The sequence below is a fragment of the Brachionichthys hirsutus genome, chromosome 17 (genome assembly GCF_040956055.1).
Source record: "Brachionichthys hirsutus isolate HB-005 chromosome 17, CSIRO-AGI_Bhir_v1, whole genome shotgun sequence".
Lineage (NCBI taxonomy): Eukaryota > Metazoa > Chordata > Actinopteri > Lophiiformes > Brachionichthyidae > Brachionichthys > Brachionichthys hirsutus.
The window spans coordinates 8,439,769-8,467,200 of record NC_090913.1 but is presented as its reverse complement, the minus strand read 5'-3'; the positions used below and the strand labels follow the sequence as shown (position 1 = coordinate 8,467,200).

At 43.2% G+C, this 27,432-nt stretch overlaps 1 protein-coding gene across 1 annotated transcript; it reads right to left on the bottom strand.

The window, feature by feature from the left end:
* Positions 1-12,761: 12,761 nt before the first annotated feature.
* rbm47 (RNA binding motif protein 47) lies at positions 12,762-17,452 on the bottom strand. Its single transcript, XM_068750736.1, has 6 exons — positions 16,625-17,452; positions 16,217-16,544; positions 15,779-15,802; positions 15,081-15,290; positions 13,250-13,440; positions 12,762-13,013 (listed from the first exon to the last, which is right to left on the bottom strand). Exons 1-6 carry the CDS (start codon positions 17,450-17,452, stop codon positions 12,762-12,764), a joined length of 1,833 nt encoding a protein of 610 aa, XP_068606837.1.
* Between the last annotated feature and the right edge of the window lie 9,980 nt (positions 17,453-27,432).

Sequence of the window (27,432 nt, the reverse complement as noted above, 5' to 3'; positions counted from 1 at the left end):
GTAAAACTTGTGGCAAAGCTTTTACACAAAATCAAAATTTGAAAAGTCACATGAGAATCCACACTGGAGATGAGCCTTTCATTTGTAAGACTTGTGGCAAAGCTTTTACACGAAATCATAATATGAAAAGTCACATGAGGATCCACGCTGGAGTGAAGCCTTTCATTTGTAAGACTTGTGGCAAAGCTTTTTCAGAAAATGGCAGTTTGAAAATTCACATGAGAATCCACACTGGAGATGAGCCTTTCATTTGTAAGACTTGTGGCAAAGCTTTTACACAAAATCAACATTTGAAAACTCACATGAGAATCCACACTGGAGTGAAGCCTTACATTTGTAAAACTTGTGGCAAAGCTTTTGCACACCCTCAGTCACTGACATTCCACATGAGAAGCCACAGGGCTTAGAATCCTTACAGTTGTAAAACTTCCATCCTGGTGAGATGCTCTTACTTTGAAATATCTAGGGGGGAATGTTCAGGATATGAACTGATGATTTTTGTAATGTTGATTGAGAAATTCTCTGAAGAGAAATGTTTGAGACAAAGTTTGTTAAAATTGTTTTGTCTTCAGGACCTGTTTCCTATAAATATTTTTCCATCAATGATGATGGTGTTCAATGTTTATTCATGATTGTTAAATGTAATAAATATATTAAACATCACTTTGTCTTCTTGCTGCAGAGACATTATCGAACGTAGTAAGCGAGCAGAAACTGAAGTTTACCAAAAGGACGCTTGGTAAATTAAACTTTCATGTAGTAAGATTTATTTTGTTGCAAATTTGTTCACTAGCCAAAGAAGACTTTTATCATTTTGGCCAAATCTGTATTTTTACAAATGTCATAGGAATATATTCTTTAAGACTTTTGGTTTGAATGCACTTTTATTTAAATCCAACTCTAAACTGCTATCAAGATGTTTCCCTTCAGGATGGCTGCACCAGGCTTCAGCTAAAGTGGAAAAAGTCTTTATCCAAAATTAAATCAAACATTTTTGATACAATTCCCAACCCCACTTCTGTGTGTTCACACACTTTTTACTTTTAGTTTCACGTGTTTGTAAGACATTACTGGATTTTTGTTTCCATGCTGTTGAACCCAAAAAGCTTCCTGAATAAAAAAAAAAACAACCTCCCAAGCTTATATAAACTTTAAATAAATTTTTACTTTTATAAAGCCACAGAGCTGGATTTTAATGTAGAGATTCTGAATACATTATCAGTTAATTGAATTATTTTCTTCTTGTGGTTTTCCTGATTTTTGTGTATGTCCTGCCATGAATTGTCGGCTCGTTCAGGGTGTACCCTGCCTCCCATTCTGGGTCAGCTGGGACAGGCTCCAGCTCCCCCTCGGTCACCTTTCACAGTACGTGGTATATAAATATAATGTTTATTTTCTCCGGTTGAGTTATTTTCTGTTTCTTTTCTTTTTTTTCCCCACCATTTCTCTGCATTTGAGCTCAACAGTGACAACGTACATAACGTCAGTCGCTGTTAGATTATATTATATCATATCAAATCTTTATTACAGACACAATGGTCCAATAAAAAACAACACACAACATTTGCACAATAAACACAGTAGTTCTATAATAATATCAAGTCCCAATGACACCAAACGACAGGTGTCTCAGCTGAGCATTAAGGGCGTTAACCCCTACACCACAGGTCTGGATGAATTCCTAGTCGGATGTTTTTCTGGGGGACAAAAACCGGAAGTCAACAAATACTTTTAGAGTACAGTTAGAGTTCTATGCAATTTTATTGTTATTGTGATTGTGACCGTCACCTTCCCTCTTGGCTGACTAGCCTATTTATATTTTATTAGTTTTATTTCCTGCTTTCCGCCGTAGAGGGCTGTGCACAACAACGTGAAACATACAGCATGGACGCCGAGGGACGCTGGAAGAACGCCCCCTAGCACCTGAGTGTGTATTTACAAGTGCTGTGCTCGTTGAGATATTTTCTGTGGTTTGAGTCGTCTCCCTGGTGGAATAAGTGGAAGTTGATGACCTCTTTCTGTTGATTTGAAACAGTTAAATGTTTAAGCAAGCGGAAGAAGATGAATGAATGAATGAATGGATATCAGCTACAACGGAAAGAAAAAAGGTTTGGATGAATTCCTAGTCGGATGCTTTTCTGGGGGGGGACAAAAACCGGAAGTCAACAAATGCTTTTCGTCGCGTTAGCTCTCAGTGAGTGAAGTCAGTGAAAGTCGACGTTATATTTGTTAGTTCAGTTAAAAAATTGTATTCGTTTGACTATTTGATAAAATAGACTGACAGCTGCGGATGAGGATATTTTTGAAGCCTTTTTTTTTTTTTTTTTTTTTACATTTTATTTTAAATAAACCTGTCAGAAATCGTCAGCGCGAACTGCTGGATCTGTCTGCGACCCTCCCCAATTGAAGTTACACAGGACCATCTAATCCATATTTCACCAAACGGTAATTTATTTCCTCGTATGTTTACGTATGCCTGTAACACCGGAGGAAACCCGGACGTGTACTTTATGGAAAAGAAGAGACTCATTGAATATTCTTCTGTATTATTTGACTAAAGTTGAGTGTGTACTATTAGGTCATATGTATCCACTGTCAATAATAGCGTGTCTCCCAGGTTAACCCGCTCGGTATCTTGTCTTCAAAGGATTTCAGAAACATGAACTGTCTAGTTGGCTACGGAGCGTCATCGGAGTCTGACGATGAGGACGTCGACGTAAACAACAGCGCACTCGAGTAAGTAGTTTTAACACATATCTATCACAACCCACGAAAATTGTAATAATGTTTTTTTTTTTTTTTGGCACTTTTGTACTTCCAAGTCCTGCTAAAGAGGAAGAGGATGAACTTTCCGCTGGCAGGAGGAGCCGCAACTTCTTGCTTGAGCCCGATTCAGGTTCCAGCGAGTCAGAAAGTGAATCGCTGCTGGAGAAAGTGGAGCCAGAGCCCCGAACACCAACATCCTCCGCAGCCGTCCGCCATGCTGCCCCTGCCCCTGCCCCGGGCTCCCTCACCTCCAGCAGGCTGCCCCCTCCCTCTCTAAACACCTGCTCCGACAGCAGCGTCTTTGTGAACCCTTTCAAGGCTCAACTAGAGCAAAAGCTCTGCGTCTTACAGAAACACGTCCCGCTCACGGCGGAGGCCAAACCCTCTCAAATAGGAGGTCGTCGGATGTGCACGGCGTACAGGAGAGACGGAAGGTGCAGGTTTGGGATCAAGTGCAAGTTCGCGCACGACAGCGACCTCCAGACCCCGGCTGCTCCCGCTGAAACGTCAACGTCGGACCGAGGCGAGTCCGACGCGGCGGCACGTGACGGTGCGTCCCGGAAACGGGAGGCGAAAGAAGAGTCAGGGGGGCAGCTGGTGAAGAAGAAGAGGAGGGTTGGACTGAGTGACACTTTAATTCCTCCAAAACGAATGATGAAGCAGTGCGCCGTGCAGAGGGACAGGGAGCGGCTGCACACGTCCTGAGAGACGTCACTGCGCTAACGCGGCGCAGCGGCAGCGGATGAAATGTCTTCTCTGGGAGTGCATCGTGGAGTTTGTGCAAAATAAGCGAATACACACAAGATAAATGTTAGGAGGTTTATTTACACCGTGAAGAGGAACAGTTCTGTGTTCCCGATTCACAAAGCCAGTGCGTTAACACGAAAGTTTCCTTGTAGCTCCGCGGATTAAAATCCACGAACATTCAAAAGACCGTCAGAATTAGTTTGACTAATTCAGCGGCTGTTTAAACTAATGACAACGGACCTTTTTTTTTTTTTTTTTTTTAGATGCACACGCTATCTGATTTCTAATTCCTTCAAAGCCTACCGATACTCAAGCTAAACCTTCGTAGCGTCACAGATTTCATATTGAAACAGCTTTGATAATCCCCCTAAAATATTTAAATTGTGGAACTTTTGCAAGAGCGTGAAACGGCATCGCTGCGCCATTGAAATTCTTCTGTCACATCTTTCAACCTGCCCAATAAAGACGATAAATGAAAAGAAAAACCAGCCGCCTCTTCGTTTGAGCGTCTTCTACCGCACGCTGGAGTCTGTTTCTAAAGGTCTTTAACGTGCTGCGTTTCGGTATGCTACAATTATTGCATGACCACAGTAGCAACACGCATATTTATGTTTGCAGGACTATTACGTACAAAGACAAAAACGCACACACACACACACACACACACACCTTTCACTGATACACATATTCTAAAAAGCTACCAAACACGACTGAAGAGTGGAGAATATATTGGTGAACGGACGCCTCAGACATCCTAATACAGTATATCAGCTCAGCGGTGCCACAATCGGCCCTAATCTGTGTGTGCATGTGTGTGCGTGACCCTTCTTTTACAACAGAGGCTGCTGCACATGTCCGTCAGCGCTCTCCGACAGGACGCCCCCCTGTCCCGCGTGCTCCCAAACCACGCCGTCCTCTCCCACCAGCTGAGAGGACGCCGATGAAAGCACCGGATCGTCCAGCATGAAGCCGTTCCCGTTGGTGGAGGCTGACGGATCCTGGGAATGGGGATGAGGCGCCGGCACGAGGGGGGGGCTCGGGGGGGCGGCTGCCTGAAGGGTCTGAAGCTGCAGGATGTGGCTCGGAGCCTGGCTGACTGGCTGGAAGGTCATTTGAAGGACTTGACCTTCAGGATTTGAATACGACTGAAGCTGGGGCTGGAGCTGGGGTTGAAGCTGAAGCTGGGGCTGAAGCTGGGGCTGAAGCTGGAGCTGGGCTTGATGCCGAGTCGGCGCCGAGCTGGAATGGAGTGTCAGCTGTTGGATTTGGGGCTGCTGCGGTTGCTGCGGTTGCTGCGGTTGCTGGGCGGTCTGAACGAACCGGACGGGCATCTGAAGCTGGAGGTGAGCCGGCTGCTGCTTTCCTGTTGGTGAAGGGGGGTCGATGGGGGCCAGGGCGATCGTCACCGGCACCTGCATGGAATGGAGGCTCTGGTCTTGTCCCAGCAGAACCACCTGATGACTCACCGGACCCATCTGGGACACCTGAGCCACTTGCTGTCCAACTTGTCCCTCCTGGCTCAGATGGTCCACCCGTCCAGTCCGGCTCACGTCCAGGTCGGTGACCTCTGCTGGCACGGGGTCTCCCGGCAGCTCCAGCAGGGAGGCAGGGGTCGTGATGAGGGCCCCGGCATTGGCTGCCAGGGCCTCAGCGATGAGCACTTCCGGGTGACTTTTGGCCTTGTGAGCGACGACGCAGTCCTTCTTTTCGAACTTCTTGCCACAAATGGAACAGGAGAACTGATACGTGGCGTCGGCGTCGTGCTTCTTCATGTGCCAGTTGAGCGACGCCTTTTGACGGCACGTGAAGCCGCAGATTTCACATCTACAGGGGCGGGGGGGGGGGCAAAAAAAAAAAAGTTATCTCATAAAATGCAAGAGAATCGACTAAAAGAGTGGCGAGAGCAAATCACTGACTGCAGGGGCTTCTCTCCCGTGTGGATCATGCGGTGCACAGCCAGGTTGTGGGAGCTCTTGAAAGCACGAGCGCAGAACTCGCAGATGTAATCCCTCTGGTCTAGAGAGACGAAACAAAAATCGATACAGACGCGATTCCCGTTATTCCGGGCACTGCAACGGATCGCCGTTTGCGTTTGCGGAGCATTCGTTACCCGTGTGGTGCTTCGCGTGACGCAGCAACTGCTTCTGCAGGCGGAAAAGCCTCCCGCAAGACGGGTGCGGACAAACGTATTTCTTCTTGAGCAAGTGCTGATACTTAATGTGGTGCTGCGTGCGAAACAAAGAGAACGCGGTCAAGTATTTCAGCAGCAGTTTGGAGAAAAGGTTGAAAGACTGTTATTACAAAACGTCTAATAGAATAGAATGAATAAATAGAACATCGAGAACTCCGTACAGACAGGAATCAAAGGGTTAGGGTTAACCTAACTTCCTAAATATTTTTTTTAAATGGCTGGATCTTGGCTCGATTGTGGCGATGCAGACCTGCAGGTAGCGGGGATGAGCCAGGACTGTCCCACATCCTTCCATTTCGCAGCGCACATACTGCACTGGGGGCTTCTTCCTGTGCGAGCGAAGCACACCACACTTTGCACGGTCACACAAATGGATCTCACAATCTTTTCTTTTTTTGGATTGACAGCGAGACAAATCGGTGTTTTACGAAATCGTATTCACGTCCGGAAAAATCATCAACTTCACCTTCTCTTCGGTAGCCGTGGAGTTTTGTCGTCTTTTTTCCGCCGTCCTCTCCTAACACAAACAGAAAAAAAAAAAACACTTTATAGTGGAGCTTGAATAATATATAGTTCATATTTATTTATTGTTTCGTAAGCGCAGTTAAACTTTAACAGAAAATCAATGGCAGCTCACTGGAAAATTCATGAAAGAGGAATTCGCGCCATTGAATAAGTATTTAAGCGGCACGGTGGCGCTGCGAGTAGCGCTGTCGCTTCACAGCAAGAAGGTTCCGAGTTAAATTCCCTTCTGTATGTCCCCCCTCCCTTTCTGTGTCGGTTTCCTCCCGCCACCAAAAACAGGCACTTCAGGTGAATCGGTCACTCCAAATTCACCAGAGATACGAGTGTCGCCTGGTCTCCAAGAAAATGGAGGGATAGACGGCAGAAGTATTATTGATTAACCGGTGCTGAACTTACTTCCTGGGTCCATCCGGGTCCTCCACTATTTCCTCTTCAAGCTCTACTTCCTCTTTCACACTCTCAAAGTTGTCTGCGCCTTCTATCTTTATTTCGGTGACCTCCTTCTCTTTTTTATGTGGCTTCTCTTTCTTTTCCTTCAATCTCAGAGGAGCTCTGCGTTTCGGTTTAGGGAAATCCCTGAGAATAAACCAAAAGGGAGAAAAAAAAACAACGCCCGGAAACATTTATACATCAAAGGATTAGGGTGCCTACGTCTAATAATGTCAAACAGAGACACACACACACACACACACACACACACCTTTCAGCCTTTGGATCATAGCTCTGGTCATTTAGGTCATCTCTAAAAGGAACGTCTTCATCACTGCTCAGCCCTTCTTCTTCCTCGGCTTCCTCTTCTGCGCCACTGAATGCAGAGAAACGAAATCGCTTCAAACACAAATCCACTCTTTACGCATGAGATCAAGAGAAACCATCTGAGGCGAGCGTACCTTTGACTCTGTGGCTGGTAGGCGCAGTCATCGGGGTCTTCCTGATATGGAACGTCTTCATCGTCCAACACTGGCTCTTCATCATCCACAGCCTCCTGCTGCTTATTTTTACTGAAAAAAAAAAAATGTAGGTGCAAAACACAGACATTAATGCATGAAACGGATATAACAAGTAAAACGTGTGCGTGTTTTAGAGAATATAACACTTGCAATAGTCATATACATTCTTTACAAATATTAACAGGATTTCATTACCATAGATATACTTACATTTGATCCTTCTCTTTATTGTCGGACTTTCCTTCCACCGCTGCACGAAATTCAGAAAAGAAAAAAAGGAGAATTTGGCGCTAAACAGATCCCACACTGAAAGATTCCCATGGAATAAATAATATTTAGCACATGAAACGTGCCCACTGCCCACCCGGTGAACCGCCGAGACGGACCGCCGACACGTTGCTCACCGGTTAGAGTCTCGGTTCCAGGTTCGAGCTTACACACAGCCCTGCCAGAGGTGGGCTTGGCTCGAATCTGGGCCGGGGGGCGTCTGGAGGGAAGAGCTGGGAGTGATTAAGCAGAAGCATGCTGATCAAACACACTGTGTGGCGTTCACGTGTAAAGAACGTGGTTTAAAAAGGTAGATTCAGCGCGTCTCTGATTACCTTGAGCATCTGTGGTGCGTTTAAGGTCCTCCGAGCTGCAGAACGGAGACAAACAAAAACATTTGAGGGATTCTGAGATACAGATCCACACACTAGGGCAGAAATAGCATCAAAGCATTTCAATGCGAGCTATGCCATGACAGAACCGGCTGCACCGATACTACTTTATTTAAAGTTTTGACAGGTTTTTGTTAATCATGCATTAAAAAAAAAAAGCTTACTCTGTCCCTTGAAGGCTGCCACCTGCGACCCCCCCTGCAGCTTCGGTCGGACCCGCTGATTTTCGCCTCAGGTTGACAGTTTTCTTCCGCTTCGGAAGGTCGGTGTCCGGGCTGGGTTCGTCCCCGTCCCCGTCCCCGTCCCCGTCCCCGTCCCCCTTGGTGTCCTTTAACCAGGCCGGCACTGCCCGTGTCGCCCTGTCTCTTAGGACGCGTCCGGAGCTCTGCGAGTTTGACGCCGCTCCGTTAATGGCCGAAGAAGCAGAAACACCGGACCTCGGGCGGCCCGTCCTGCGCTCTCTGAGCCCCATTCGCGGTGTGGCAGTCGCACTGGTGCTCGGGGTCGGTTCTGCGGCCTTGTCTTCCACCGGCTCTTCGTCTTTATTTACGCCCCCGTGTCGGCCGTCCGCCGGTTCCATCATAGTCAGGACGCTTCGGCCCCCCTAAAAGTCCAAGTAGAGCCAAGCAAGTTTACTAACAAATCGGGGACATCTGATTAAAAGCTGTTTTGATTGCAAAGCGGCCTTTATCCAACAGTTCGGCATTTGCGTTCGATTCGTCGAGTAAATGCTAATATTTACTTATCGGAAATTGAAAACTTTTCTTAATTATAAACTCACCAATAAAACGATATAATTTTAAAGAAGCAGACACTATTTTCGGCTTCTTAAAGCTATAGTAAGCCTACTTATTAGCCCGAACCTCCACCGCAACGATTTGGTGCGCTTTGTCGCGTCTCCTTTAAGCCGCATATAGACTGACGTTGCGTTCAAGAGCTGCGTGTATTTTAGCCGCTGCAAAACCTTATGGATTTCCGACCGTGCCTACCGTAGATGTAGGCGGCCTATCTGCATTGTTTATAAATCTCCAAAGAGTTTCAAGCGCAAAGCTACCACTAGACAAATAAATGCTGGTGCATCCTGGGAATTGGAGTGTAAGTTAGATCACTGTAACTTCATCTCTTTGTTAGACTAAGTAATTGCCCGTGCGTCTTTTGGTAATTTTTGTTTTTGTTTCAGAAACGAATATCAAGTAATTATTGTTTTTTTTTGTTTAAAAATACAATTTATTTAACCATGCAAAATCGCCATTATTCCTTACACTTATAAAGGACAATATTTTACTCAAACGTATGGACGCTGAGTAACATAATTCTGGATGTGGTAAATTTATTTTATTTTAATTAATGTATTTATTTTTACCTAAAGGAAGAACAAATGTAATTTGATTCCATCTATTTCAGTGCTGGTGGCAGTGAGGCTAACATGTGATCCCTTTCTTGGTTGAGCCGCTGCAGTCCTTTCTGATGGGGCTCTTTTCCCAGCAGATGGCAATGTCGTCTCACGACCCCTGACCTTGGTCAGCGCGATCAAGTTGGAGTGCTGTTGAAAAGTCCACTAATGTTCCTTGAGAATTGTACTTAAGTATAATTCTTGATTAGGTGTATTTAGATATTTTTAGAAGACTTATCATTCACTTGTATTAAATGTTTTTTTTTTTACATTGATTTCCACTTTTTAATGATTAAACTACCGGTACTGCCTGGCATGGTGTAAAAACTCCATGTACCTGTGACTGCTCTCCTCCTCCTAAGGTTACCTCCCTCTGCTCCTCCCTGGGGTCAGCATGTTTCTCGAGTAAAGTTGACCTGCCACAGAGAAATTTCTGAAATATTCAGGAGGCTCTGTGCTCTCTTACCTCTTTTTACTTTGAAATATTTCTTATTAGGAGCTTTCTTCATTTACGTGGATTAATGCAAGACACAGTTTAGCTGACACGGTTTAAACAGTGTTATGCGTTTGAACGAAAAGGGACATGTAGGCAAACGAAATGAAAGACCACGTTCCATCCTTTTGAAAATGCTTTATTAAACTACTTTATCACTATAAATATAACAAGACCAAACAAGCTTAAAAAACCATCAGATAGAAAAGCGTCTGCATAGGTCGGCAAAGGTGTAGCAAAGGGCACATTTTGGCAATAAGGTACAAACTAGAAAGAGTTCAACACCTACGTTAAACTATGTGACTCTATACCACTGACACAAAGAGGTGGAGGAGTTCATTCTACTGCTGTAGTGTGGATTAAATGTAAGCAATAGTAAAACAGTTATATTGAGTGGGAGACAGAACCAGAAAGTGTTCTGCTGGCTAATACATGAAGGATGGATGCCTGTTAAATCATGATTAGAACATTAACACTTTAGCCAAACAATACACGCAGAGTTACAAAACCATGAGTTCAAAATGCCAGTGGTGTCCACATAAGAGTTTCATGTATTTTAATCTAAATATGATTCTTCTTCTAAAAAAATAAAATAAAATACAGCTGAACAAGAATGTCCTTCTGTTCCCACTCTTCACACCAAATCCAGTTCAAAGTAGCAAGCATAATATTATACACCACGAAAACTCTAATCGTGAATTTCTATTGGACACTTTAGCTAAAAGACTCTACTTTTGTTACTCTGACTTTTTAATCCCTAAACAATATGTAAATAAAGAAAAGAAATATTTTTTTTAAGAATATATTATACCTTTTCTTCTTACTTCATACACAACACATGTAATGCATATATTAAATATATCCTGACTCAGTGTCATACAAGAAAAAAATAAAAAGTAGCCAAACATAAATGATGGAGTGAGCTGAGATGTTAACAAATATTTGGTGTTTGCTGGACAATTATTGTTTCAATTTACTTCTTGGACCAAAAACAGTATAACTAAAAGCCAGGCCAGCGTCATAGTCAAACTCATCACGTTGTTTAAAGCTGTACAAAAAGAAAATGCAGTGAATAAAAGAAATAAATTTGGAAAATCCAAAAGCGTTTTTCAGCACTTTCATATGGCCATGGAGTGTGACATTATGATCAGCAGCAGTTTGTATATGTTGAGTTTCTTTGCACGTTTCTGTGTTGTAGTACATGCCTGCAAAGCTACTTGTATGTGTCAGGATGAGGTATCGCTCTATGTATTCTCAGTCCAATATTACAATTGTTTCCAACACGCTGCAAAGATCAAAAGTGCCGACCAAACATTCATCAGGGTTAATTTATCCATAATGAAAAACCATTTCATGCACACAGACATTGAAACTACTCCAGTTCACATATGAAGTCTTATTTAGTATTTGATATATCTTCATTTAAAAGTTGCAATCTCTTGCCTTTTATAAATACATTTTAAGTGCACCTCTGTCAAGCACATTTTTGGAGAATGAGAAATGAAAAGGAGACAGAAGAATACGGTATGTTAGCGCAGGAGACTGCAGGCCGTGTGGCATCTGAAACCTACAACAACAACAGAAAAGGTTCACTGGAAATACGAGAGGAGAAAGCTCCAGTTTGTCTTTCCGCTTTGTGCCATCCTTAGTTGCTTTGCTTTTTATGAAAGGCACAGTGAAAGCCAAGCATAGCACATATATAATGCAGGTATAAGGCACTGTAGAGAGGCACAGTTTTTCAATATTCATGAGACTGGAGTTTTTTTTTTTTTTGATTAGCATTGGCAAATGCACAAATTCTTTAACTGACAGGGTGCTCTACTCCACAGAGAAGCATTTGTTCACCGTTCAAACAATTGTCATAAAAACAAAGATTCACACGAATGAGAAATGACACAATTAACATCAGTTCAGTCTTCGTCCCCTTGTCACCACAATTACTGTGGATAGGAATAATCTCCATGGAGACCAGGCTGTCTAGCGGGCTCCTAGATAAACCGAGTTTCCCATTGTTAAAAAGCTTTCCAGTTTTCCGTCACTAGTAGTTGTTCCCCAAGGAGTTTGTCACAATAATATTACTTAGATGGCAAATAAATGAAGGAAGAGAAAACATACAAATCAATTACACGCAAGTGAAGATATTTGGAGCCTTCATTTTTTTTTAAAACAATCAAAATAAAAACGAAATAAACCACGAAGTACCATACAGGCATATGTGAAGTATAGTCTACACATTAAAACAGCATGGACGGACAGCATCGTCTACGCCACAGAGAATTGTCTAGAATACTATATACTCATGGAAAAATACTACAAAAAAATATATAGCAACATATTAGTATATCCAAACAGTTCTCTACAGTGGTAGCCCCATTTGTCAGTAGTTCCTGTTGTACATTTACTTAATTAAAATGAACTTTTCCTACAAAACAAAAGTTAAGAACTTTATTTAAGAAATGGCGTGAAGGTCTGTCTGTCCTGCTTCTGAAATCAAACCTGACCCCAAATAATATGAGACACCCACAGAGAATAAAACCTTCAATGGGTCTTCTCTTCATAACTTAGTGACTGTACCTTCAGTGTTTCAGTAGAAACTTTGTGGTGAGATAGTGTGTGTGTGTGTGTGTGTGAGAGAGAGAGAGAGAGAGAGAGGCACGATATGGTAGGGATGGGGACTGTTGTCGAGAATGATGCTTGTTGTTTGGGGGTGGGGCTCGCCTGTCACCTCATACAAGTTTCCTCAGCGAGTGGACTATCCTTGCTGTGTGTCATAACTTGGACTGATGCTGCATAAGTCTGGCTGTCATGAGGTTTGCTAGCATCCAGGATATACCAAGGCCAGTAGGTGGGTCAGGTATGAGATTGCAGGTTGTCATTGTTTCATTGTCTCTTTTCTAAACATTTGCTTCAAATAATGTGCTTGTAAAATTATTAGCTGTTCACAAGTTCAAGCGATGCTTTTCGGCACGCCGCTGGTGGTAATTCAGTCACGGATGGGTTGAATCTGTTGTTGTTTCACGTGGTCTGACCCTCACAATCAATAGGTCTGGTAGACATCATGGATAGGCACCTGGAAAGCTGTCGCGGGGAAGGCCTGCGGCACCGCATATCCTGCGTATCCCCCATATGCTGCAGCTGCCACAGCTGCGTTCTTCTGCAGAGCAGCCAGAGCCGCTGTGTTTGCAGCATAGTTTGCAAAGGGGACGTATCCGGCTCCATACAGACCAGCAGCAGCTGGGATACGCTGTACGTTGTGTGTCATTGCATAGACTGGAGTGATTGGGCGGCCCTGGGAAATGCAGGAATAAGAAGAGAAGGAATGCAGTGAATGAAACAGCTCATTGTTCATCGAGCGCATTCATTGTGCATTAAATTAACGAGTGCTTTCAATTGCTAGGCTTCCCTTTGCACAGGTTAACAGTCAACCATCAAGCAGCCAAATCAACCGTTCACACGTTCTGCACTCAATACATAATGTGTGTCATATAACGGGGAAACTATCAAATACAGCGTCATAGCACACACCTGAAAAGGTGGAGGAGTGGAGACTGTAGGCAGGACAGTGGCAGCAGCAGCAGCGGTGGCGTGTTCAGTGTGTTGCATGGCCAGAGGATTGATGAGGTGCTCCACTGCATGCATCTTTCCCTCCTCTATCAGCTTAGCTGCAGGGGCTGTGCTGAACACTGGGTACTGTCCACCCAGAGTAGGCAATGCCACTATACACATGAATGAGAGCGCACGGTTTGTATTGCAAGAGATGGTTAATATGTTTGCATTGACACTGTAAGAGAGACATTTGCATTTGCTCTACATGCATCCAGACTCAAATCAAAGCAGACACGCATAGATCTGAAGGTTATCCACAAAATGATTGGAGGATTCTAGCGGTGAGGGGTAAAACAAAAAAAAACAAAAAGAGAAAAGAATTACACAAAATGGCATTGGGTGGTGATTCGGATTACGATGGCGCTCAACCGTGGATTAACGTTCACACACAGACACGCACATGCACACACAAAAATGAATACAATGACAGTCATTGTTTCAGATGGAACCAAAAAAAAGTCCTTTAAATCTGGTGGTTCTGTGATTCCACAGACTGAGAGCTCCAAGACTGGGGTCAAATTGCTCCACATGAGCATATCGAAAATTCACTTGAAAAGTAGTCACCAAATAAATGACCTTATTGTAAACAATGAATAATTGTATTAAAGAATAATACCAGTGTATTCTTACTGTATCTTATTGTTTGTTCTACAGCCTCATGTACTTTGTTTTGTATCAGTGGGATTGTGTTTTCTATTGCTGTGACTTTAAATGCACTTGAAAGGCAATGGAAGCGATGTAAATTTCATTATTTAAAAACAAGCCACCATCTTAAATATTCCTCTTTTGCGTGGACAGCACATTTTACACTGTAAGTAATTTACAGTTTTACAAATAAAAACAAAAAGAGAGGAAATGTCACAAAATCAACTTGCATACAGCATGCGTTGCAAAATCATTGTTAATTGCGATTGGATGGACTAAATGATTGCAGCGGCAGATGGGCAACAATCATACATCATCACACTGGTATTATCCTTCAATGATTCGATTAGACTGGACACAATAGAAAATAGAAGATTATAATCTTTAGTTTGTGCTTTTAGTTTTGCGTTTCAACTCTGTGATTGAAGCTGTTCTTAAACTAACAAAGCCATTCCTACAGAGATACTGTGTGAGTTGGCATCTAATAGCTTCATGCTGTGAATATAGAAAACAAATCTTTTGTGTGATATATATATATATCACACAATATATATATATACCTTTTGGCAAAAATTTAGAGTCGAGTACGTTGGTAGAAGCAATTTGTGGAAGCACTGAAGCACTGATCCCCATATAGCTATGGCCATGTTCAGACAGACAACAGTGCTGTACGAAATAACACGGCCTACTTGTTTAATTGGCAAAATAACCGGGCAGCCTCACTCAGCCAAAAATGTTCCTTAAAAATATTTAATCAAGGGGGGGAAAAATGCAATGTCTTTAGAGGCCCTGGCGTTTTTTCACACAGTGCTGTTTTTTTTTTTTTGTCTGAACATCATGTAATATAAATTTCTGGCGAAAAAAATATGGAATTAGGAACAAATATTTCAGTTACTTTCTGGTCATGCAAGAAAGAACAGCTATTTTTCCTCTTCTTTAAAAAAGAAAGGAAGCCCTTTTGCACACGACCATCCAGCAACAACCAAAAATTGGCTTAACAAAATGTTCCTTAAACCACATTGGAGAAACAGGAAAAAAATATGAACTAGAAATAAAAGCCTTTGAGGTGGGCAAGGATATGGATGGACATATCTATCTCACTGACTTGTGCCAGGTTTGATGCCAACGGTGTTGACAGGGGCAGCAAGCTCCAGACTGGGCATCAGCTCATAGGGTTTTTCGGGCTGCTTGCTCTTGCCTTCGTGGTAGCGGCTGTAGATGCCACGACCAGCAGAGTAACCCCCCAGGTACGACCCACGTGGCCCAGGGGTACGGTTACCTGCAGCAGCACGACCACGACCTCGCACAGTACCTGCTTAAAATACAATTAAAATAATATGATGACAGGGATTGTGGTTTGGGACTTGGGAGGGGGGGGCAGGGGTAACTTGTTGCCTGGGGCAACATGTCAGGTAATATTTTATGTTGGGTTTAAACTTCTTTGAAAGGCTGTCTCAAGTTATGAGGAGTGGGGGTAGCAACAAGTCCTTTAGCTCTCATTTAAGGCAATTTGTAGATCAATTGCAGTTGCTACTGGGAGCGGCTTGGCCGTATCTCTTTTGAGAACAGGATTTCTTTTGAGGTTCTTGGATATACTTCTGAGTACTACGCTGACTCCTGAATTAGGCGCGAGCTGGCTTACAGCACTGTGAGATGGTACTCAAGAATGTTATGAGCTTTGTTGTGGGAAAATGGGAAGTGACAGCACAGGAAGAAAAGGATGGTGTTAGAATATTTGACACATGGCAAGAAAGCTCATTGTTCATTGAAGGAGCAAGGAGGAATAAAGACATGAGCGATTACCATTGTTCTGTATCATTGGGGATCCTTTGGAGAGAAAACCAAAACACAATGATTGTTGAAAGTCAAACAAAATTTCCTGCTACCACCCAAAGACCACATATAATCAATCATTGGAGGTAATGGGATTAGCATTCATTGGTCCATTGTATTGTTTTTTTACTTTGTCTTTTTACAGCATCTCATGATTTTGATCCACAAACATCATCAAGTTAAAGATTTCCAAACTTTTATCAAATAAATGTCGTCATCAACAAAGATGAAATCATTTTGGTCTTAGTCATCATGGCCGTTTAAAAATCTTGCCTATTGATGAGGTGTTTGTCAGTTTTCTAGCAAATGACATCAGTCGGATGTCCTTCCAGTATCTTTTTCAATGAAACACTGTGACTATTGAAAATGATCTGTACTCTTATAGAAGCAGGAGGAATGAAGTCTAACCTTTGATGAAGTATTCCCTGTTGGGTCCGATGAGGGTATTGTAGGGATAACCGTAGTACGCCAATGTGTAGGGATCACACTGGTAAACGAAGTTCTGCTGAGTGGCCTCTGGAGTAGCAGGAGCCCCTTTAGAGGCCTTTTGGCGTGAGTACTGCTCTTTATCAACTGGTTTGGCTAGTGTCACTTCTATACAGGACCCTTCCACTTCTGTGCCACTGAGGTGGTCCATGGCCAGGACGGCGTCATCCCGGGAGTTAAAGTGGACAAAGGCATAGTCACGGATTTTCTTTACACGTTCAACACAACCAGGATTCCATTGGCTGAACACCTGGAAGACAGAGAAAGAGGGTGATTGGTAAAGAATGGTGAGCCAGACAACCAAAATGAACATTGAAAAGTCGGTCACACCTGTCTGATTGTCTCCTCGCTTGTCTCCATCATAAGATTCCTGACATAGAGGATTTTCACTGTCTCCATCACATCTTCATCGACATCAATCTCTGGCTCAGCCCAGTCTACTGCAATCTGGTGGCCCCAAAGCTGAATGCGTCCAGGCATCAACTTCCTGCGAGCCATGGCGGCTGCACGGTGTGACTCATACTCTACGAAGGCAAAGCCTCGGTTCTTCATCTTGTCTGCAGCACTGGCATAAACTATCACATCTAGTACCCCTTCTGTCACCTTGGAGACCTCCTCTAGGATCTCCTCACGCTTTTTGGTCTTGGGGATGCCACCGATGAAAAGACGGCAGTTGTCCACAGAGGAGCAGACCCCCAGAAGTCGTCCAGGCCTCACCTCATAGTTGTTGAGCTCACGTACAGCTCGCTTGGCCTCGTGTTTCTCTGTGTACATCACAAACGCGTACCCTCGGTTCTTTCCATCGAAGTCCATCATCAGACGCATCTCATAGATGCGTCCGACTGACTCAAAAACTGGGACCAGTTCATCCTCGTAAACGTCTCTTGGGATCTTGCCAACAAAGATTTCGCATCCTCGTGGTGGAGATGCTCCATTCCAACCGGGAGGAGGACCATATTTACGCTGACCGTTTTCCTGAACCATACTGTAGCCAGTGCGCTCCATCAGGGCCACCAGGGCAGGCTCATTGGGAGCACCTACAACTCCCTCTGGGATACTGATCTGTCCATGAAAAGAGTGTTGGGATACAGCAGAAGCTTTGGAGTGGGCAGCGTTATTGCTCATGGCTGAGGAAGAAGCAGGATCTTCAGCTGTCATTCTGACAAAACCATCCAATCAGATGTTGGGCCTGAGGAGAGCGAAGAGAAACGGGGTTATCAAACGAGAGCAGGAACCACATGATAAACGTAAAACGGGTCAAAAACCTTTTATATGACAGCTTAATTGTCGAAACAAAAATAATCATTACAAGAACAACCACGTGCAAAGTTGCATTCCCAAGGAACTTGCATTACGTGACTTGGAGAGAAGAGTTAAAATAGTATCTATAAATCCCAAAGCCACCATTCCTATCAGCGGTTTTTACAACCTTGTTTTGTTCCCTTGCTGATCTGTTACCCCTATCAGGGAGAATTAAAGGCTGTAAACCCTGAAACTTCTAGCTCAAAGTTCACTCAGCATGACTACATCACATGCTCAGAATGTGTGTGTGTGTGTAAATGTGAAGAGTTTTGGTCAAGGAATTTTGAAAAACTTGACCCTGGTGACTCCATACTGTGTCAAAAAGCCGTGCACATCAATTCATTTTATTCAACAATGAACCATAGGAACACACAAACACACACACACACACACGGTAACCACAAGATGGTGTTGGACTTACGACCTCTTTGTATAGGTGCAACCTTTTCTCTGTGTGTGTGTGTGTGTGTGTTTATGTGTAACTCACTTCATTAAGGGCTGCAACCCTCAGAAATCGGCTTTTCCAGCATAACCCTCTTACTCTATTTTTTTCCAACACTGCCAGCATTCACGACGGAATAATCCGTAGCATTTCAAATCCCAATGTCCCCGAACGTTTTACAGAATCAACTAATCAATCACAACAACCAACTAATTTTTATCAAGCTAAATTTAGGTAAAGACAACCTCTTGCTGTTTTGGTGGGCTGTGTGTGTTTGTGTGTGTGCTTGCGTGTGTGTGTGTGTGTGTGTTTCTTGTGCGTCACAAGATTGCCTGGACTTTGATTTCGATAGCCGATGCAGTCAACAAAGGTAAAACACTACTAAGCCAAGCAACCATGGTAACACAGACTCATTTTGCTTGACCCGATATACCTCTCTCCCACACACACACACACACACACGCACACACACACACACACACACGTCACCTGTTAGTTTGCCCAAGGCTGGACGGCTTAGAATTACCTGAAAACTAGCTCACGCCTCAACTACGGAGGAACAGATGATACAAATATCAGCTCAAATATCAGAAAAAAGGAAATGTCTGTCACACGCAATATGCAGGTTTAAATATTGAGGAAAACTAATCGGTATGGAATGAGAAATGCTGTCCACCTTCTATATTTAGCCAGAAGTTGGTTGGCACGTTGACATAGGTCAGAATGACACGGGGTTATAAAGAAAAACACCCATTTTGATAGAGTTATCAGTAGATGTTGAGACGCATTCTGATTTTGGTCTGTGAAGTGGTGATATTACTGGATAATATAAGTAAAAAGTGCATCACTCACTCAGAATCAGAATCAAGGTTTTTCATTGTGACACGAACACAGCCTGTTTATGTGTTGCTTTCCCTCTGCTGCCACAGCTCAGTGTTGCCCTCCCTCTGTTCCTTCTATTGTGTGATGTGCTAACATGACTCCATCTCTTATCAGCCTTATCTTGCCAGACTGATGACAAAGGGAGGACAATATTCACTTTGGGAGTTCTGCTCAGTGATAAGAAGGAAGGAGCTATGTGGAACTGTGAGGCTGACACTTCATAATGAAGTCAGTCTAGAGTCGTTATAAATAAAATCCCTTAAGTGGATATTTTGTGAGTCAAAAACGTGGCATTTAATGCCCAGTTTAAGCACGAGGTGACGTACTTCCTGTCCTGCTTTTGATGACTTGGAGATATTCCCATACTTCCTCAGTGCTGACTATTTTGTGCTTAGTCTTCCTTTTCTTAGAGAAGACTCTGAAAGCACTGAGTGCGTCAAAAGTGCATCTAAGAAACATATAATACGCTATAAAATAATGCAATGTAATACAATACAAAAGCAACAAATCGTTTTAAATTGTGAATGCTCTGACTTTGTGCTTGATGTAAACCAAGAAGCGAAAATGTATATTGTTTGTGTGTGTGTGTGTGTGTGTGCGCGCGCACGCAAGAAAGAAAGCTGAGGCAGCATCAGGTGAATGATTAAACCAAGACGAACACAAGTCGCAACCTTTACTCACAGAGGATGTAAAGATTTACACATTTACAAGGCTAGAATTTTCAAAAGAAAACTTATGGTTAACTTCTGCGTAATTGTTTTTCTTTGGTGCAACACAAACATCCATGAGGTAAAGGATAATCAAAACAGGCTTTTGGAGCTCAGGCACCAGGTTCAAAGGTTGTGAACTTAGAGAAGTACGGACAGGAAGGGCAGGCTGGCCTGCAGGAAGTTAAAGAGCATGGGTTTTATTGGCTGCCGACCTGCTGGATTTAAGAGTTTCGGTTATAGCCATGGCGATTAACCATTACACTGTGTTTATGAGTGATGGACGCAACGGATTCTCTACGGATTAACAGCGTGCTATTGGGTAATGAATTGTTTTATGAGCAGGCAAAAAAGGCTTTTATGCCATAAAAACAGGCCAAATTCCAACTTAAAAAAACAAAATAAAACAAATGACGCTTGATATTATTAAAGCATTGTTCATCATCGCTAGAAAGAAAAGGGACATTTCACTCTTCATGCCACTGACCTCACTTTAAATCAGCCCTGCACTCACTTATTCTTTTCTGGGGCATTAACAGACCATATTCAGAAGCCAAAGGGAGGTGTGGGAGGTGTAAGCAAGCAACCTCCCTTTGGCTCTCAATGTATTGCAGATTATGTGAAAAGAAAATCTAAGCGTGTGTCCAACAGGAAGGAACAATGCATCTCTTAGTTTGCCATACGATCCTGAGTGATCCAGTCTACGAAAGAAAACAGGCCTAAGGAGGCTGCCATCTTAGCTGTATGCGCACACACAGGCACGTGGAGGCGGTCGAGTCACAGTGTCTACCCAACATCCCTTAAAAACAGGGACACAAGGCAGCAGCAGACGATCAGGGAAACAGCAGCACAAGTTTCAACACTGCCACTTTAACACGCACCACGCAACAAATAGACACAAATACAGCGAACACTACTCAAAGCTGTCTTCGCAAATACACACACGGAACTGCTTCATCACAATGGAAAAGCCTGTAATCTGAGGTGGGAAAATATATTTTAAAAAAAGCAAAAGACACCCAGCGCGGGCAGGGGAAGTGAGACTGAAGCACTGCAGAAAGCCCAGTCGAGGGGATGTCGATGGAAAAGAGGAGAAGAAAGCGAAGCAATGAGTGTCAGAAAGGAGGATAGCTACCCCTGTTGCTTCACAGCGCTCTGCTGCCTGGCCGCCTGCTCTGGGAGTGTTGGTCCACCTCCATGAGAGACAGGTACAGCAGGGCACTGAGCACAGAGGCCAGCCTCCTCTACACACACACACACACACACACTCACACACACACAACACTGAGCCAAAGCTGCAAACATGAGAGCTGAGGAGGGTGGAGCTAATTTATGGAGTCTAGTGTATGACTGTGTACGATAGATTAGTAGTAGGACGTTTTAGAATGAGAAATAAACAAACATTCATATATGTAATGTACATATACTCGTGTACTCTTTTTGTTTTTATATTTTTTTCTTTACATAGTGTAAATGATTAAAAAAAACCAGTGTTGTTACGTATTGTCATTTGTTTCTGTCCATAATGGGTATTATTAAATCCCTCTGTAGTTACTGCTGAAATGTGCAAATCTTGACGCTGTCACCAATAAAGACACGGGGGGGGGGGGGGGGGGGGGGGGTGCTCATGTGAGAAGTAGTGTTTTTTGAATTTTCTGCTTAGAGCTGCAGAAAATCAGGAAAGAATACAGGAAACGTACAAAACTGGGGCTTCAATGCTTCCTCATCTTACTCTGACAGTTGGAAATCTGTGTGTGTGTGTGTGTGTGTTTGAATTTGGGCATGCATGTGTGGGTTTTTTTGTACATAACAACGGAGAACATGTTCCTAGCACAGCTTAACTTAAGCAAACAACACACACCTTCCTGGGCAGTCAAGAGAGCAGATAGAGGGATGACTGAGAGGAAAAACAGCCAGATGAGAGAATGCCACTCGTTCAGAAAGTTTCTGTCTAAAAAGTGCTTCCAGTGCTCTAAACAGAGCAAAGAAAAGCGGGAGTGACATAGAGAGGAGCAGTTGGCGTAAAAAGGAGCGAGAGGTGAACGTCGCACACCGGGGTCAGCAGCGTGCTGGAGTTTCAACTCCTCTTAAAGCCAGTCCCACTCCCTGAAAAGTCAACAGTCCAGAGGAAAGTCTGTTTAGTAGAACGTCCAGAGAATGACGGACAGAACAAAGAAGAAGTACATTGGATATAACAAATGTAAAAGGTTACTTCTGTAAGACTTTGTATGTAAAAACATGGCAGTGTGTGTGTGTATGTATGCATAATAAGCCCATTCTATTTCAATTTGGCATCAGTCAAACCAAGATCGGAGATGAATAACATCAGGACCTTCCTCTGACCCAGAGAGGTCAATCCAAATAAAAGATTAACTCGTTAGTGCAAGCCAATCAAGACTCGCGCATGCTTCAGAGGGGTCGGACGTTCCAGTGGCCGCACCGTCGGCCAGGTTAACCGTTGAACCCCGCGGGAAGACTTCTGAAATGTGTCCCTCCCTTATTCTTTAAACATATTCACCAAACAATTCGTCAGGAGCACAAATGCCCCGGAACGGAGACCCACTGAACGCAACGTTGGCACAGCGGAACCATGTCTTAGCCATGCTAACCACGGGCAGAAAATGACAATAAGTCATTTTTTATTAAAAGAATCATCAAAACTAAGCTCAGATGTTATTAAGTAAAAGCAATCTGATCCCTATAACCAATTTGCCATGTGTTTCTTTGTTCCCCTCACACACATGCATCTACTAAATTCCCCCGAAATGTACTGGCAAATTATTTAAAATGCGATTATGCTTACACACACAGGTCTAAATTGTTTGTGTGTGTGTTTGTTAGGGATGTCCCCAACAGATTTGCTCACATTTCTGTGAACCGAAAGCATTTATTTCAGTGATTGTGTGGCCGACTCAAAATTCCACTACTATTAGTTGGCATCATGTCACTCAAGTGCAATAAGACATATTACGTTTGTTTTTACGGGATTAATTCATTAGCAGATTACGGTACCATTAGCAATATAGATATAGAATATTTCCATCATAACTTTACCGACTTTAAAATTCAACTTTAGCAATTATCCCACTGCTGACGTTGAGGTTGGAACACACTTTGATAGAACATGAAGTTTGTTGTAACCACTGATAAGATGCTTCTTTTTAAGGTCAAGGTCACACACACACACAAACAAATATATTTTCATTGAAATCTGCTCAATAGGCAAGAATAAGCAGGAATAAAGTCAGCAGTAAATCAACACTGGTAATCAGTACCAGTATCAGTACGACTGCCATCTATTATTGCATGTCAGCCATATAAGTAAATGAGTAGCATGTCACAAGAGCAGAGTCCTGCTTTTTTATTTCTGTAGACTGATATGACCTGTAGGAGGACGCCACATCGTTCCAGGAAGCAGTTCCTCTTGTAAATGTGCAAAAAAAAAGTGTTTGAACAACAGATTCCAGATTTCTGCTAGGATTTCTGGTGTTTCATGGAGTTTAAATAAATCTGTGGTGTACGAGAATTATCTCACATGTTTTGCATTGCCGTAAGAATCACTAAAAATAAGGATTTTTTTTGCTGATAATAAGCCTGACAAATAAAATTGCGTGTCTCCTATGCATTTGTTTCTCAAGCGGCCACAGCTGAGCGAAACAATGAACTTGACAGAAGAGAAGTAAGAACTGCGGCTGACCCCCAAGACACATGATGTCCGCACACCATGGTTCACACAGCTGAACTGTCAGCATGCTGACTAAGGCAGGATGAAGCGTTAAGACACACACAGGGAAGCTGCGTTATCGCGGCCTCTTGTTTTTTTTTTTGTCCATTTGAACTGTTTTTCTTTGGATGTTTCACTTTACACTGAATTACAGATCGCCGCTGCTCTGGCTCGCGTCGGAACATGATGACAGACACTTTTTGGCTCCTTTTTTTGTAAAGTTCTGCAACTTCAATGGAGTTTATTTTGGCGTTGGCAGCGAAGATCCTTAGTTGAGTTATAGAGAAACTCACAGTTTTGGGTAAAATATATATATATTTTTAATTACATTAAAATTATTTACTTGTATTTGATCACACATCGAGATACATCTATTTAAATGTGACTTTTGAGTTCGCACGGGACACAAACGCTGGTCTCCAGAGCCTGTATGATGCTTCTATCCTTAACGCACCTGTAAGAATCCCCAATCTGACCTTGAAACTTTGTTGTACAAATTTTATAATGACAATAAAAGCTTATTCTTCTTTTTTATATATCTTTGCCCATCTCCCCCCCCCCCCATCCCTGTACCTGTCACCCTCATAACTGTGGTTCACTCGAGCGCAAAGGAGAACAGCAAGGAGGGGGAACAAGGAAGGTGCGCAGAGGAGGGCAATCTGAGGAGGACAAGGGCAAGAAGGGGGCCAGAACTGCAGGAAAGAGAGAAGGTGTGTGTGTGTGTGTGTGTGAGCGGGAGACGGAATATTCAGGCCCCCCTCAGCGCTCGAAAGCCCTTTAAAGTGAAACTGGCTCGAAGAATGTCAGGTCAGGCAGAGTGTGCGAGCGACCTCCTTCAGCCCACCTCAACTTCACCACAGAGGGATGATTCCAGTTCATTTACTCCAAGAGCCCCCCCGCCTTCAGAGCCGTCCCATTGGTCGGAGTCCCAGTCAGAACAACACCAGCACTTCATTCAAACACCGTGATGGTTTCTTTCCAAATCAAATAAATCCATTAGAATTGATTGGGAAGTCTCCACAGTCAAAGCTCTGATTCTGATATGTCTGGATTTAGAAAGCAGGACATGCCGAATGCGTCCCTCACAAAGTCGCACACAATTAATCACCAGCTTTAGCTTTAGCGCTAGCTGAGCAGCGTCTTTGCTTAGCCAACCACATTCTTCTTGCTAATCAGCCCGTCTGTTCAAGGCCATAGGACATATTGTTTCATGCAGTTAATGACGTTGGCAGTGTCACACGCACGTGACACACACACATTAGAGGCTTTAGTGACCTCTAATGTGTGTGTGTGTGTGTGTGTATGTGTGTGTGGGTGCTGTGACATCAACAAGATGTAAGTCACGAGGCTCGTCACATCTGGCCCCCCCGAATACGTGCACATATCTTCATTCTCGTTTAACACTTATGACAGCGGTTCAGGAAGCAGTTGACCTTCACACTCCCTTTGACAATCAAACAATGTCCCTCCCTGTCGACAAACATAGTCGGGAATTCTACAACGGCACAAAAGCCGAAACGTGCAACTAAAGAAACTTTCCTGCCAACACTTTCATTTTGTTTTAAGCGTAGCGCAGTATTCCTCTTTATAAATAAGAGTACTGAATCATAAACAAATGGGAATCTAAATCACACCCACCACCCACACACACACTGACACACACACACACACACATGTGCACATACGCACACAACAAACAAGGTAAAAGTCCACATACTATGTGATGAAGAGCCCAGACGTCTATAGGTTAGAATAGCAAATTATTCAACCAACCATCACAATATTTTTTTAATCCTCCACTTTTGACACCCCCAGAGGATCCTGCATGCAAACACACGGTGTTGGGCCACTCCACTGGTTCCACTGGTTCCATTGTAAGGACATCTCTATCTGCATTCCAGCTACTGATTGGTTGAATTGCCTTTCTTGTCTGTTTGTGATCGCTTTGGCTCCGAAAAAAAAAAAAAAAAGCAGCCAAACAGGGAAGTCTGGTGATAAGAAAAGCATAGTTAAAGAAGATGAACGCCAAAAGAAGAATGTGATTTCCTCAAGAATGCCCCCATTAGAAGACTGAAAGGTTTGGTCGAGGGTTTGTAACGGCAAACAGTTTTACGAGGCGGCGGAAGGCACACCAGGAAAAGCGTGTCTTTTTTTTCCTTGAAGATGCCCAGACGTTTTCTAAACGACAAAAATCTTGCTTACAAGCTGGAGATTCATATTTTGGGGGAAAAAAACCGTTTGTCAGTATTTCTCATGTCCAAAAGTGATCAGTGATAATCCAGCAAGAAATGATGACACGTTCTTAAATCGACCCTGAACTGCACACATGTTTACAGCACACAGACGTTGGAGGCAGATAGAAACACACTTGAACACTTTACCTGTATGGCAGACTTAGGAGTGCAGGTATCGAAGAGCGGGCTAAAAAAAGGTGCACCTGGTGTGTTTTGTCTTTGGGAGTCAGTTTGCACATTCAACGCTGTCTGAAATCAAACGCTGTTTCAGTCCATTCACTCTCCTTGAGAGTCTCCTTGCCTGCCTGTGTCAGGGCGAGTGTGGAAGTAAGCAGTGGTTTAGTGTTTACTCTTTCTCAATGGCCAAAAGAGGTGGAGCCACTCAGTACAGGTAACCCCCCCCCGCCCCTTCCCAACACCACTTTTTCTCTTCCTCCTTTTAGTGTCTCTCCTTCAACAACTGAAGGAAAAAACAAGGGTTCAAAGGGCAAAGGGCACGGCAAATGGCGATGATTCGCAACAATTCGGGAAAAGTCACGAGGTAGAGTTTGAGCACGTAAAATGTATACCAGATAAAGAGCAGCAAAAACTCCAACAGGAGAATGTTAATCATTAACGGAGGTTTCTGAAACAGGGCTTCACTTCCACAGCCATGTTTGCCGTGTAATGTCACGTCTCCAGTGAAGACTAATTAATAAAGACTAAGATGAATAAAGAACTCATTCTTACAATGACACTGCCAACATGTTGATATGTCGCATGTGCATCTTATTAGGCCATGCTGACATTTGCCAATTAGCTCCAGAAACCCATTACAGCTGAGGCGCCACCGCCCCTGGGGGGCATTTGGTGAGGTCACAACCCAAGACTTAGGACAAGCTGAAATTTTGCCTTGATGGTGGCATCAGATGAAAAGTGAGGAAAGTCAATCGGCTTCATTTTCTGGGGTGAGTGAAAATGTCATTCTGATGTGTCCGTATTTGAACCCAGTTGCTGATCTGTTCAGATATTCCCATCCCCATTTCTCTACACCACCATCATTTGATTAAAGAGAACAAACCAATGGCTTGTTTTGCTCCTTGGTGAGTAATAAGCGTGCCTAAAATAAAGCCGCATCCACATCAAGTGTGACTTTACACATAATAAAAAACATTACTGTAATAAAAAAAAACAGCAGCAAAATAATGTGGTAACACAATCATTTATTATCCCTGTTGTCTGCCGGTTGAAGCTCAGAAGGTAAAGACGATTCAGACATTTAGATTTATTCCCAGATTAAAGGTTGATTCGGTGAGGGGGGGGGGGGGTTCCTCTGGTTTAGCTCATAACAGCTTTTTCGATCTGCAGTCAAAGACGTCCAAAAGAGGCACTGCTTTAGCACGCTTTAATTAAACATGATTCATTAAACCGAATGTTTGCATTGTGTGCTGTACAGTGTTCCTTCATGTGTCGGTGCTGCACATAAACACAGTCTGAAGGCAAGTAGCTAGACAGACGCCGCAAAGATTACATAAAGTAGGATCTGCCTGAGGCATTTTAGGATTCACCTGTTAAAGGTTACATTTGGTTTCTCAGTTGTTATAAGGGATTTACTCAACTGGTTTCAAAGCCCCACAGACACATAGGAAGTAAAAGCAATAATGGCAGACTGTAACGATAGCTTCTTTTAAGTAAAGGTGATCAAAAGACTACTGGTATGTAGTAAATATACATATGAGCATTAATAGAGCAGCAATATATATCTATAAAAGCTCTGTAAAAATGAGAATGAGGTCATATTTCCTCATTTAGAGTTCATATTGGGGATCCAACTCCTTTCTTGTTTTGGCTGTGCGTGCATGTTGCTG